The sequence below is a fragment of the Heptranchias perlo genome, chromosome 1, assembly GCF_035084215.1.
Source record: "Heptranchias perlo isolate sHepPer1 chromosome 1, sHepPer1.hap1, whole genome shotgun sequence".
NCBI classification, from domain to species: domain Eukaryota; kingdom Metazoa; phylum Chordata; class Chondrichthyes; order Hexanchiformes; family Hexanchidae; genus Heptranchias; species Heptranchias perlo.
Genome location: NC_090325.1, coordinates 108412967 through 108428324, shown reverse-complemented (window position 1 = coordinate 108428324; position 15358 = coordinate 108412967). Strand labels below are relative to the sequence as shown.

The 15358-nt window shown below is 43.0% G+C and overlaps 1 protein-coding gene across 2 annotated transcripts in view; it reads right to left on the bottom strand.

Annotated features, from left to right (window-relative positions):
• Window positions 1-15358, bottom strand: part of tapt1b (transmembrane anterior posterior transformation 1b) — a 150336-nt gene that overhangs the window by 62636 nt on the left and 72342 nt on the right. For both annotated transcript variants that reach the window (XM_067989490.1, XM_067989499.1), the window contains exons 8-9: window positions 5225-5305; window positions 3295-3404 (exon numbers count right to left, since the gene is read on the bottom strand). In XM_067989490.1, the coding sequence (XP_067845591.1) occupies window positions 3295-3404; window positions 5225-5305 (191 nt within the window). The remainder of the gene's footprint in view (window positions 1-3294; window positions 3405-5224; window positions 5306-15358) is intronic.

The following is a 15358-nucleotide window of genomic DNA, read 5'->3' as shown; positions in this document are numbered from 1 at the left end:
ATCGTTCCCAGAGTCCTTTTATGGTTTCTGGACGATGACAGTGTGCAAGGTGAGGGAAACGACACCTCCAGCGTGCAAGCTGAGAGGGGGAAAGACGACACCGCTTCCACCGACTCCAGAAGAATATTCTTAGGTTATGAGACTGATGAGCTTTCAATAGCACAGCCCGAGGATGAGAAAATCTAAAATTTTGAAATCTAAGCATTGCAAATTGTCCCAACTCGCTAGGCGTCTAGGCATTTAACAAGGTGGTGATGAGCGGCGACAAGGTGCTGTCTCTGTGAGCAAAACAGCTTGTATGTACACTTCTGAAGTTTGACACAGAGTCAGCAGGGGGGTTGGGATAATTTACGACTGGAAGACAAGAGCAAAGAGGCACACATACAGTCACAGAAAGAGCGAGAGATCTGCGCGTGGGACGGACAGGGTTAACTTCAGACAGACTGCAGAGAGAACAAACAGAGCAGTCTCTCTCTCACATGTTTTGTTTATTTCTGAAACGATTTCTGGATTCGTTACATCCAAAGGAATTATTCCTTGAAAATCAGTAATATGGTGGTAGCATTTTAGACAAGCATATATATATTTGACACTTGCAGTATAATCAAATAAATAATTATGTCAGATGTTAACCAAGAGCATATGTTACATTTGTCGGAATATTACATATGATCAAGGTTGAACAATGAACCTATTGCTGACGATTGTGTTGGGATACATCTTGTCCTTTTGAGAAGCCAGACACATTCGGGACAGCTGGGACTGTGTCGTCATGAATTATACTACCCAAGAGGACAGGCCACAGTCAAAACTGGACTATTCGGCATACGTGCTGGCAGGGGAAGGGCTTTGATTAACGTGTACCTGTATCGGCAAGGGAAAAGAACCAACTACCATCAAATGGCATTGGATGAGCGCAACCACCAGTAAAGACAATGACATTGGACTTTTTGGTATACCTTATGTGGGTGATACGAAGGACACATTTGCATTCCCTAATAGGACATGGGCAATGACTAACACTCTCAATTTCCCTCAGGACTAGGAGTGACATGCTCACTGCTATGGATGCTTACCTAGAAGGGCTGGTGTGGCATCATCCTGGTCCTTCTGCTTTAAAGCGATTAAGAATGCGGAGTCATCAGAGGCAACCGCCCATTCAGCCTCTGCCGGATGCCCAGTTGTGGACAAAGGCCCCAGCAATGGTTTATTGGTTGTTAAAACATATCAGACCTTGTATAACGATGTAAGATTTGAAATCTTCCTGGTTATGTTTAATTTTTCAAAGGTTGCTTTGCTATCAGGTTTGTGTAATGAAACTTATGAGAGACGACCAATAGTTGCAGTCCTAAAGCATAAAACCACAAGAGAGAAGGGGAAACGGGAAGTAGCAGAATGGCTACTGCAGGAATGGCCACTCAAAACAGGATATAGAAAGCATGTGGGAGCATGATGAAGCCATGCGAAAGCAATTGAAGAGTATGCTGAAAGGAGAGAATAGGGTAGTGACAGGTTTGTTGGATGAACAGCAACAAGTTTTGGTGTCTGTGAAGGAGATGGTTGACAGCTTTCGGCAGACTCAGGAGAAAATTACTGAAATGATAAGCGACACAGTGACATCCAAGTTTCTTTAAGGGGATCACATGCAGTATGTACAGTGTGTTTATGCTATCTCAGGTGCAAAAGGGATTGGAGGATGTGGAGAACAATCGTATTCCTTCTCTTATAATGGATGAACAGATAGATAAATGGTCTGATAAAAGAGGAAAACACTAACATTAGGCGACTTGGTTCTGTATATCTAGTGAAACACGCCTGCGACGAGTGAAGGAAAGGACGGGTTTTGCTGTGACTATTGCCATCCCACACCTGTCGCCTGATCAGAAGTCCTAAGAGGTTTTTAAAGTGGAGTCTATAGGTGTCCTCAAAAGGTGAAATACACAAGGAATTGGTTAATTATCCAAAGGTATTGGTGAAGAGTGGGGAAACCTGGGTAGCACCCAATTTATCTTGCTGTACTCAGATCAAAGGCACGTGGATGTGTCGGTGCAATGTTGCTCAGAGCAGTGCCCCAGCTTGTGGTTTCACCCTAGATAAGCACTTCCCCAATTATACTGTTAGTATTCAAAAATGGAGATCAGGACATGCAAGGCAGGGATACATGGGAAGAGGTCGTTACTGCGTGACGACATCGGACTTGGTTTACCGACATGGGAAGCAAGAGTGCCCTGTGTTAACTCCATCGTTTTGCTTCACTCCTGAGTTACCTACCAGAATTGTAAGTTCAGTTCTGATCCCAGTGAATGTTCATAACGTTACAGAAATTCAGGTGGCAATCGGCTTAAAAGAGGAAGCCTAGAAGGCGATTGTACGGTTTGGACATCCGATTCCACCACTGTCACTGAGTCTTAAAACCATACTTGACCAGATGGTCACATCAGAACGTCACCTGATTGATCCACAACAACGAAATGCGGCCATAGAAAGTGATAAAGGACAGCTAGGGGAACCTCAGTGATGGGAAATAATATACAACGTAGGACAACATTCTTGGGCTAGAATTCTCACACAGGTTTAATCCTTGTTCAGCTTGTTTTAATTGTAATTGTTATTATAATGCTTCGTGTAGTGGTCCTAATGTATAAAAAGCTGGAAAAGCAAGTGGCAGTAGTGGCCTACCAAGCTGTGAACTAAAAGTGGGCAAAGGTACGAGCCTAAAGGGATTTTTCTCCCCTAGGCTCAAAAGGAGGGAATGTAAGAAGAGCTTTAATCCAACTTCCTTTATTATTATAAACTTGGTTTTAAATCAAAGGTATGTCGTTTCTTTGGTTATCAGTGTGAAAGGGAAGCATCCTTCCTGAATGGGGAGTTTTGCACTGTCCCAAGGCATGCGCATATCATCATGAGATGCGGAGGGTGGGTAAGGAGGTGGCAGCACCACACCACAGGTAGGATGATTGATGGGAAACTCATACAGAGCTCTTTGTGTTTAAAACATATATAAGAAAGGTGCTTTTCGATAACTGGTCAGAATTCTCGAGGCAGGACTGGCTGTCCAACTATCAAGGTCATCGGGTTGCACACCAAGGCTTTGGCAAGTGACCGAATTGTATCGGGTTGTATTTGTCTACCTAGTGTTGTATTCTTGTATATTAACCTCTTAATAACTTCTTGTAACTTCTTAATGAAGCCATTATACTTTGGAACAAAACAACTTCACGGCCTTAATTGGGATTATTAAGTACATATACAAATGCAAACTCTCTTGAAAGTAATAATTATCTGCATACTCACATCAGCTGTAATGTCATTAAACTTTGTAATAAATGCATGTTTAACCACATCCACAGCTATTTCCGATGCAACTACCATGCAAACATCTGGAAATAACTCCCAGAGGTGATCTAGAAATGAAAAACAAAATGCAACAGTTATTGAAATACTTCACTTACTTCAAATGTTTTAGAATTGTGTTTTTATATTATCTGCAGTAAATGAAAACTACAAACTCATACCAAATTTTATCTGCTCAAAAACAGACAAAAATGCATACAGTTAATTTTGACTATATTTTAGGGTATAGGAATTCTTTAGTTGCTCTCTTATCTGCCCATCTCACATAGTATTTCACCCTCACTCACCCTGCCAAGAAGGCATATGACTGTGTCAAAACTTTAAATGCTAACATTTTCCACAGGTAGTGACCAAAATATCTTCAAGAATAAAAGGGTTATTTTTTTGTCCAACTTATTTGTAGATCAAAAACTCAGATGCATTGTAATGATCAACAAGGTCAATTACCTTCAAAACTCAACACATGACTACAGTCACAGGAAGACTGTGAGCCATGACTCCAAGTTGCTAGTATGTAGTTCCTTTTGCCATTGTATAAAAATATTTTAGCACATTTGCTTGGAGCTGGAAGTCATGGTATCCCAACATCCTCACAATTCAAGTAAAACTAGATATCATATTTGGTGTGATCTTCCTTACTTGTTGAATTTAGCAACTGTTCACAAATGAGGAAAACCAAAATAAGGGAGGAAAAACACCTGTCCCTTTAAAAGTTATGTTCACTATAGCCTTACAAGTAGTGTTGCCACCTTTTGCCCGGTCCAATAAAAGACATTCCTACTTTACAACAGTAACTACACTTCAAAAGTACTTCATTGGTTGTAAAGCGCTTTAGGATGTCCTGAGGTCGTGAAAGGCGCTTTAGAAATGCAAGTCTTTCTTTTAGTTTAGGACACTGAAAAAATGGTGCCCATGTGTCAAGTCCATTCACGCATGGAGTTGTAAAAAAAATCAAACACAGCAATTGAAACTAGACTTATGTTGTCTCGTTTTTAGCTGTTACAATTACTGAGTGGCCACATGAATCATGTGGTCTGCTGCAATCCCATGGTGTCAACAGTTAAGATTCCAGACTAGACTCAAGAGGTTGCTCATAATAATTTTCAAAACTTATATAGCCAATCACTCCAAGTGCAGTAGGAGGATGGGATCTAGAGTCTACTTCTTTCTCTCTGTTGCTAGTTGACATCCCTATCTCTTCTTTGAATCTGTTTCTGTGTTTCATTCCATTTCTTTCAATCTTTGTATTTCTCCCCCCTCTCCTTTTTCGATTTTTCTCCTTGCCTTCTATTCTGATACAACAACTTGTACATATTTTTATATATTGTATATATTTTTCATAGAATGTACAGCACAGAAACAGGCCATTCAGCCCAACGGGGTAAAGAAGTTTCTGCTGAATTCCCTGTTGAATTTATTAGCAACTATTTTGTATTTTTATTAATACAAAAACAACAACTGCTACAACAAGCCCCCATTAGGGCTTTGGGGAAAGAGCAGAGAGGGAAATGGGACTAATTGGATAGCTCTTTCAAAAAGCTGGCACAAGCACGATGGGCCCAATAGCCTCCTCCTGTGCTGTACCTACTATGATACATGGGTGATAAAGTACGCTCGAAGAATGAAGACAACTCAAGACAATTACTCTATTCGAGCAAGCTAGACGTTATTAAAAACTGATCCATTTTGGAAGTTTATGCACCTAAAAATACTGAAATTTAATTAAACAATTCAAATTTGCAGCTAAACAGGAGTTAAAAATGATTATATTGAAACATGTAATATTCTGCAAAGCATATGGACAAGAAACATTCTGATTGGTCTGAGAAAATTGAAGCTAATTGTGAGAGTCTGTATGTAGTCCTTTTACCTGGGTTCCATGAAAATTGTTCCATATTCCTCAAACAAACAATCAGCAGAAGTACGTAGTTGTTGAATCTCTCTCTTATATCTGCAAACAGATTTTTTTTCCTCCATTATATGACCATGACATTAAAAACAAAAGTCTAAACATGTAGCAATTCTACATCTTCATATTCATATTTTGCACAGATGCTAATAATTTTATCATTTTTACCAACAAGCTCCAAATGCTCTTTCAAAAGAATTTACCACAAAACTGAAGTGATTTATACAGTAATTAAAGATTTAAAGTACCTCCAAAATAAAATCACACAGGTAAAGGCAATTAAAAGAAATACACACGGATGAGAAACATGTTTTGGACAAATTGTCCCATATTCCAGCATCATTTTACATTCCACTGCATCAATAAGTTTAAAGTTCCAAATGGTTAATAAGAATCTGCTTTCAAGCACCATAACACCAAACTGCAAAATTTTACAAATGTAAGTCTTTAAAGACATGTAGAAATCTCTTCCAAATCTGGAAACATACAATAAATACCATGGGGAAGCTGAATTTCAGGTACATGTCAATTCCACTGTATAAAAACTAGGAAGTTATATGCCTACCATAGCATTGCTGATTGAGCTCAAAATGCAAATGAATTGGTAATTAAGAGAAATTATGCATGTTTTAATACTTCTGATACTTACAACAGCTAAATGATATAAAATAGGTCTCCACATAATGTTGCAAAGCTCCCATGTGAGCAGTATGCAATGTCCCCATTTCAATTTGCATGTTGCTTTCCCTTCACAGCACCTCCTTACCAGAACCACCTGTCCTTCCTCTTGTAGGTATTTTATTGATAGCCCCTTTCTATCTGCACTACTCGCCCACACCCTGTATCACCCTAATCCATGATTACACTGTTACACTGTTGTTCTGCAGATCATCTTTCCATTGCCTCCCCTCTGATCAGTCATTACCTAGCCTAGTCCCCTCACCCACTATCGCCTCCGGTCACCTTCCCCCACCTGTCTTCCAATCCAGTGCTCTTACGCCCCAACATCCCACCCCCTCCCTCTACCGTCACCACCCAATCCCTTTCATCCTCCTTTCTTGTCACCTGACCTCAGCTGCTGCAGTTATTCCCTCACTCGATCAGACCCCATCCCTGAAGACCCCAAGTTTCAATTGACTCTTCCTTCCATCTGACCCTCAACTCCATATCACCTTCACTCCCTATTTCACTTCTCTCCACCAGCCTCATCTGAAAGACTTGTTCCTCATCCCCTCATAAGATCCTTGCAGATAAGGAAGGTCACTTTAATTCATCCATCCAGAAAGACCCTACAGTTGTTGTGGCATCTAACTGGTTCTTCAATTTCTCCAGGACTGTCATCTTCACTACTCAATCTGGAAGTCCATTCCAAGTATTGGTCATCCTGTTTGAAGGACTTCTTGATATCAATCTTAAATTTACCTTTTACTAGTTTTAATCTTTCCTCCACTCACAATTTAACGAAATGTGCCAAATTTACCTTTGCCATTCCCATAACTATCTTGTAGACTTCTTTAAGTTCACTTTCCAGACGTCATCTTCCCAGGCTGGAAAGCCCAAGCTTCTCTGGTTTTTCCTCATAACTCAGACCAGAGACTAGTGAGCTGCCTCATGACTCTTCTGTCTCCCTCCTGTGCTCAAATAGCTCTCTTTTCCTGAAGTTCAGAACTGGACTCAAAGTGAGGTACAGTTTGATCACCGCTTCCTTTGACAGGAGGCAGCATGTCTATATTTTAAAAATAAAATGCAGCTAATAACATGGGAACAGGAGTAGGCCATTTAGCCTATTGAACCTGTTCTGCCATTCAATGAGATTATGGCTGATCTGTGACCTAACTCCATATACCCACCTTAGCCCCATATGCCTTAGTACCTTTGGTTAACAAAAATCTATCAATCTCAGATTTAAAATTAACAACTGAGCTAGCATCAACTGACATTTGTGGAAGAGTGTTCCAAACTTCTACCACCCTTTCCATGTAGAAGTGTTTCCTAACTTCCCTCCTGAAAGTCCTAGCTCTAACTTTTAGGCAATGTCCCCAAGAACTAAACTCCACAACCAGCAGAAATAGTTTCTCTCTATCTACCTATCAGTTCCCCTTAATATCTTGAAAACTTAGATCAAATCACCCCTAATCTTCTAAATTCCAGGGCAGACAACCCTAGCATGTGTAATCTCTCCTTGTAATTTAACCCTTGGAGTCCAGGTATCATTCCAATAAATCGACACTGCACTGCCTCCAAGACTAATATATCCTTCCGAAGGTGCGGTACCCAGAACTGAACACAGTACTCCAGGTGTGGTCTATCTTTGGATAGCTGCAGTGTAACTTCTACCCTCTTATATTCTAGTCCTCTAGATATTCCATTAGCCTTTTTGATTATTTTCTGTACCTGTCCATGACATTTTAATGATCTATGTACATGGACCCCTAAGTTTCTTTGGACCTCCACTGTTTCGAGCTTTTCACCATTTAGAAAGTACTCTGATCTATCCTTTTTAGGTCCAAAGTGGATGACGTCACACTTGCTTACATTGAAATCCATTTGCCACAGTTGCCCATTCGCAATCTATTAATATCTCTCTCTAATTTTATGCTTCCATCTACACTGCTTACAATGCTGCCTATCTTTGTGCCATCCGCGAACTTGGACATGTGGCTCTCTATCCAGTCATCTAAGTCGTTAATAAATACAGTGAATAGTTCAGGCCCCAACACGGGTCCCTGTGGGACACCACTAGTCACATCCTGCCAATTTGAGTAGCTGTCCATTATCCCTACTCACCGTCTCCTGCCCCTCAGCCAATTTCCTAACCGGGTCAATAATTGGCCCTCAATTCCATGGGAGCTTCAACTTTAGCTAACAGTCTCTTATGTGAGACCTCATCGAATGCCTTCTGGACGTTCATATGAACAACATCCATAGACATTCCCCTGTCCACTACTTTAGTCACCTCTTCAAAAAAATTCATTCAGGTTCATCAGGCATGACCTACCCTTTACAGATCCATGCTGGCTCTCTCTGATCTGCTGAAAATTTTCAAGGTCTTCAGTCACTCCATCCTAATTATAGACTCTAGTAATTTCCGAACAACAGATGTTAGGCTAACTGGTCCATAAATTCCCTGATGTGGAGATGCCGGTGATGGACTGGGGTGGACAAATGTAAGGAGTCGCACAACACCAGGTTATAGTCCAACAGCTTTATTTGAAATCACAAGCTTTCGGAGCTTTGCTCCTTCGTCAGGTGAAGTGAAGAGATGCATATAGGCACAGCATATATAGTCAGAGAACAATGCCTGGTGATTACAGATAATCTTTCTAACTGCCCTTTATCACACCTCGGCAGAGAGATAATCACAGCAATCAAAGGAGTGAATGGTGTTCAAACAGGTTAGTCAGGGAAACATTACATCCAAGAATACTGAGGTGGGGTCACAAGGGGGTCAAATGTAGCAGATGCTGGGGTTTGTATTAAAAACAGATAACTTTTTTTTACTGGAAATCGCAGCAGGTCCGGCCGCATCTGTGTATGGAGAATATGCCAACTACGACTTGAGTCTGGATGACTCTACGTCAGGTGGGGTTACATGTAGCGTGACATGAGCCCAAGATCCTGGTTGAGGCAGTCCTCATGGGTGCGGAACTTGGCTATCAATTTCTGCTCGACTATTTTGCGTTATCGTTGTCTCAAAGGCCACCTTGGAGAACGCTTACCCGAAGATCGGAGGCTGAATGTCCTTGACTGCTGAAGTGTTCCCCGACTGGGAGGGAACCCTCCTGCCTGGGGATTGTTGCACGGTGTCCGTTCATCCGTTGTCGCAGTGTGTGCATGGTCTCGCCGATGTACCATGCTCCGGGGCATCCTTTCCTGCAACGTATGAGGTAGACAACGTTGACCGAGTCACAGGAGTATGAACCATGTACCTGGTGGGTGGTGTCCTCTCGTGTGATGGTGGTATCTGTGTCGATGATCTGGCATGTCTTGCAGAGGTTGCCGTGGCAGGGTTGGGTGGTGTCGTGGACGCTGTTCTCCTGAGAGCTGGGTAATTTGCTGCGAACGATGGTCTGTTTGAGGTTGGGTGGCTGTTTGAAGGAGAGTAGTGGAGGCGTGAGGATGGCCATAGCGAAGTGTTCGTCGTCGTCGATGACATGTTGAAGGCTGCGAAGAACATGGCGTAGTTTCTCCGCTCCGGGGAAGTACTGGACGACGAAGGGTACTCTGTTGGTTGCGTCCCGTGTTATTCTTCTGAGGAGGTCTATGTGATTTTTCGCTGTGGCTCGTCTGAACTGCCGATCGACGAGTCGAGCGTCATATCCCGTTCATACGAGGGCGTCTTTCAGCGTCTGTAGGTGTCCATCGCGTTCCTCCTCGTCTGAGCAAATCCTGTGTATTCGCAGGGCCTGTCCATAGGGGATGGCCTCTTTGATGTGGTTAGGGTGGAAGCTGGAACAGTGGAACATCGTGAGGTTGTCCGTGGGCTTACGGTAGAGTGAAGTGCTGAGGTGCCCGTCTTTGATGGAGATTCGCGTGTCCAAGAAATAAACCGATTCTGAGGAGTAGTCCATGGTGAGTTTGATGGTGGGATGGAACTTGTTGATGTTATCGTGTAGTCTCTTCAGTGATTCTTCACCACGGGTCCATAGGAAGAAAATGTTGTCCATGTATCTGGTGTATCTCACTGTGATTGCCTTGGCAACGGGCAGTAATCACCAGGCATTGTTCTATGTTTTTCAAATGCGAAGGATTCGAAAATATCATTTCCACCATCCGCCCGACGAAGGAGGAAGCCTCCGAAAGCTTGTGGAATTTAATTTAAAATAAATTTGTTGGACTATAACTTGGTGTTGTAAAATTGTTTACAATTATCTGGTGTATAGCATTGGTTGGACGTCCTGTGCAGTGAAGAAGTCGTGCTCGAATTTGCGCATGAAAATGTTGGCGTATTGGGGTGCGAATTTGGTCCCCATGGCTGTTCCGTGTGTTTGGGTGAAGAAGTTGTTGTCGAAGGTGAAGACATTGTGATCCAGGATGAAGCGGATGAGTTGTAGGATGGCGTCTGGAGGTTGGCTGTTGTTGGTGTTGAGTATTGATGCTGTTGCAGCGATGCCGTCATCGTGGGGGATACTGGTGTAGAGTGCCGAGACGTCCATCGTGGTGAGAAGTGTTCCTGGTTCAACTGGTCCGTGGGTACTGAGTTTTTGTAGGAAGTCTGTAGTGTCGCGACAGAAGCTGGGGGTTCCCTGTACGATGGGTTTCAGGATGCCCTCGACGTATCCAGAGAGGTTCTCACACAGGGTTCCGTTGCCTGATACGATAGGACGTCCGGGTGTGTTGGCTTTATGTATCTTTGGGAGGCAGTAGAAGTCTCCCACACGGGGCGTACGTGGGATGAGAGTGTGTAGGATGCTTTGAAGGTCTGGATCAGTTTGTTGAGCTGGTGGGTGTGTTCTTTGGTCGGATCTGCGGGTAACCGTCTGTAGTGTTCCTGGTTGTCCAGTTGTCGGTATGCTTCTTTGCAATAGTCCTGTTCTGTATGACGATGGCTCCTCCTTTGTCCGCTGGTTTGATGACGATGTTGCGGTTGGTCTTGAGAGCGTCGATGGCATTGCGTTGTGCTCGGGTGACATTCTGGACTGTCTTGTGAGTCTACATCAGCGAGACCATGCAGACACTGCGACAACGGATGAACGGACACCGCACAACAATTGCCAGGCAGGAGGGTTCCCTCCCAGTCGGGGAACACTTCAGCAGTCAAGGACATTCAGCCTCCGATCTTCGGGTAAGCGTTCTCCAAGGTGGCCTTCGAGACACACAACAACACAAAATAGTCGAGCAGAAATTGATAGCCAAGTTCCGCACCCATGAGAACTGCCTCAACCGGGATCTTGGGCTCATGTCACGCTACATGTAACCCCACCTGACGTAGAGTCGTCCAGACTCAAGTCGTAGTTGGCTTGTTCTCCATACACAGATGCGGCCGGACCTGCTGCGATTTCCAGTAAAAAAAAGTTATCTGTTTTTAATACAAACCCCAGCATCTGCTACATTTGACCCCTTGTGACCCCACCTCAGTATTCTTGGATGTAATGTTTCCCTGACTAACCTGTTTGAACACCATTCACTCCTTTGATTGCTGTGATTATCTCTCTGCCGAGGTGTTTTATTTTTATTCGTTCACGGGATGTGGGCGTCGCTGGCGAGGCCAGCATTTATTGCCCATCCCTAATTGCCCTCGAGAAGGTGGTGGTGAGCCGCCTTCTTGAACCGCTGCAGTCCGTGTGGTGACGGTTCTCCCAAAGTGCTGTTAGGAAGGGAGTTCCAGGATTTTGACCCAGCGACAATGAAGGAACGGCGATATATTTCCAAGTCGGGATGGTGTGTGACTTGGAAGGGAACGTGCAGGTGGTGTTGTTCCCATATGCCTGCTGCTCTTGTCCTTCTAGGTGGTAGAGGTCAATGGTTTGGGAGGTGCTGTCGAAGAAGCCTTGGCGAGTTGCTGCAGTGCATCCTGTGGATGGTACACACTGCAGCCACAGTGCGCCGGTGGTGAAGGGAGTGAATGTTTAGGGTGGTGGATGGGGTGCCAATCAAGGGCAGTTAGAAAGATTATCTGTAATCACCAGGCGTTGTTCTCTGACTATATATGCTGTGCCTATATGCATCTCTTCACTTCACCTGACGAAGGAGCAAAGCTCCGAAAGCTTGTGATTTCAAATAAAGCTGTTGGACTATAACCTGGTGTTGTGCGACTCCTAACATTTATAAATTCCCTGGTTTCCCTCTCTCACCTTTCTTAAATAGTGGAGTGACATGTGCAATTTTCCAATCTGAAGGAACAGTTCCTGAATCGAGAGAACTTTGGAAGATTACAGTTAGGGCTTCTGCAATGTTCTGACCTACTTTCTTTAAAACCCTGGGATGGAAATCATCTGGTCCTGGGGATCTGTCACTATTTAGTGCCATTATTTTCTTTGTTACTGTTAATTTGCTTACATTAATTGTGGTGAGCTGCCATCCCTGATTCAAAATTAGTTTTCTTGGGGTGCTAATCATGCTATCCTCTTCCTCTACTGTAAATAGTGACTCGAAGTAATTATTTAACATGTTTGCCATTTCCTTATTTCCATTTACAATATCACCATTATCTGTTTTTAAGGGGCCCTCATTGCTCTTGACCACCCTCTTTTTCCTAATATAATTGTAAACATTTTTTGTGTTGATTTTGATATCCCTTGCAAGTTTCTTTTCATACGACCTTTTGTAGGTCTTACTACTGTTTTGTCTTTTGTTCACCCTTTGTATCTCTCTAATGCTAACATTATGAACTGGGGTCAGGCCAGCCACAGCAATGAACGTGTGGTGCGGGTTGAGGCGGGATGCAGCCAGGGGTAAGATGTGCTAGGAAGGAGAGAGAAACAAAAAGGGTCATCTCCCCCCTTGAAGCATTCAAGGGGAGAGATGGCGAGGCAAAGAGAAAAAGGGCAAGGAGCAGGATACTTGGGGTGGGAACTGGAAGCAACAATGTTTAATTCCTCTCCCAACCTCAGATTTTGCGATGGTCTTTACAATTTAAATGACACAGTATTCCACAAACTCATGGGAAAACTCTTACGGAGTCCCCCTGCCGCACTTCAAAAGTCAGTTACCCAATTAAAACCAGGAACCCATTTTTTTTCCCCGAAGTGCATTAAAAAAGGGTCTGAGGACTATGTCGGAACCAAGTTGCTCAGTTACACCTGAGATATGGCGGGGTGGCAAGAGGCAAATTGCTGGGGGAGCAGCTGGCTTATTGACACCGGGGACATGATGTGGTGGGGGGGGGAGGGGTGTCCTGGAAAAAAGACAGCAGTGACATTTTACCTACTCATTGAGCAAATAATAAGAATCTACCATTTCCAATTTGGTTTGTTGATGGAATTGGAAGAGCTGCCAAACAACCTATTTGACCATGAAATGACAATTCCCTGAGCCACATGTCACGGGCCAGAAACTAGGAAGCATATCAAAGAACCAGCCAGAGGATGAGGAGGCCATAGAGTTCGGGAGCTGGGAGATAGGGATGGGGAGATGCCTCTGTGCCATAAGTGGAGGGAGGCCTATAACTACACCATAACAGGAATTTCCAATGTGTAAACTTCTATTATTAATGTTTACATAGAGTTGTCATAAATTTGACATAAAGCTATGCTCAAAAATCATGAGAACAGGAAGTAGGATTTGTGGTGAGGAAGTTCACAACAGTAATAAATATGTAACAGATAATTACGAATTTCCCGTGGAATTGCTCATCACGAGTTGAAGGTGATGCCATTTTGTCTTCGGTATCAGGGACAGAGATGAATATTTTTATTATACAGTATTGTGTTAGTGGTAATTTAGGGTCAATTTTCATGATTATGTAGGTATTCTGTGTGAAAAGTGTAAATTAGTGATTTTGAGTATTATTGGGTGTGGGAGCACTAAGTATTGAGGTATGGAAGTAGTGGTAGGGGGTTATGAGAGTGGAGTGTAATAGGTTGTTTTAGGTGTTGACCAGATGGTTTCCATCCCAGGGTTTTAAAGGAAGTAGGTGAGCACATTGCGGATGCCCTAACTATAATCTTTCAAAGTTCTCTAGATTCAGGAACTGTCCCTCTAGATTGGAAGATTGCACGTCACTCCGCTTTTTAAGAAAGGAGAGAGAGGGAAACCGGGGAATTATAGACCAGTTAGCCTAACATCTGTTGTGGGGAAAATGCTGGAGTCTATAATTAAGGATAGGGTGACTGAACACCGAGAATTTTCAGTTAATCAGAGAGAGCCAGCATGGATTTGTGAAAGGTAGGTCGTGCCTGACAAACCTGATTGAATTTTTTGAAGAGGTGACTAAAGTAGTGGACAGGGGAATGTCAATGGATGTTATTTATATGGACTTCCAGAAGGCATTTGATAAGGTCCCACATAAGAGACTGTTAGCTAAGATAGAAGCCCATGGAATCGAGGGAAAAGTACAGATTTGGTTAGGAAGTTGGCTGAGCAAAAGGCGACAGAGAGTAGGGATAATTGGAAGGTACTCACATTGGCAGGATGTGACTAGTGGAGTCCCGCAGGGATCTGTCTTGGGGCCTCAATTATTCACAATATTTATTAACGACTTAGATGAAGGCAGAGAAAGTTTCATATCTAAGTTTGCCGATGACACAAAGATTGGTGGCATTGTGAGCAGTGTCGATGAAAACATAAAATTACAAAGCGATATTGATAGATTAGGTGAATGGGCAAAACTGTGGCAAATGGAATTCAATGTGGACAAATGTGAGGTCATCCACTTTGGATCAAAAAAGGTTAGAACAGGGTACTTTCTAAATGGTAAAAAGTTAAAAACAGTGGATGTCCAAAGGGACTTAGGGGTTCAGGTACATACATCATTGAAGTGTCATGAACAGGTGCAGAAAATAATCAAGGAGGCAAATGGAATGTTGGCCTTTATATCTAGAGGACTAGAGTACAAGGGGGCAGAAGTTATACTGCAGCTGTACAAAATCTTGGTTAGACCACACCTGGAGTACTGTGAGCAGTTCTGGGCACCGCACCTTCGGAAGGACATATTGGGCTTGGAGGGAGTGCAGCGTAGGTTTACTAGTCATGATCTTATCAAATGGCGGAGCAGGCATGAGGGGCTGAATGGCCTACTCCTGTTCCTATGTAATTCAAGGGTTAAGTTACGAGGAGAGATTACACAAATTGGGGTTGTATTCTCTAGAGTTTCGACGGTTAAGGGGTGATCTGATCGAAGTTTATAAGATATTAAGGGGAACAGATAGGGTGGATAGAAAGAAACTATTTCCGCTGGTTGGGAATTATAAGAGTCGGGGGCACAGTCTAAAAATTAGAGCCAGACCTTTCAGGAGTGAGATTCGAAAACATTTCTGCACACAAAGGGTTGTAGAAGTTTGGAACTCTCTTCCGCAAATGGCAATTGATACTAGCTCAATTGCTAAATTTAAATCTGAAATAGATAGCTTTTTGGCAACCAAAGGTATTAAGGGATATGGGCCAAAGGCAGGTATATGGAGTTAGATCACAGATCAGCCATGATCTTATCAAATG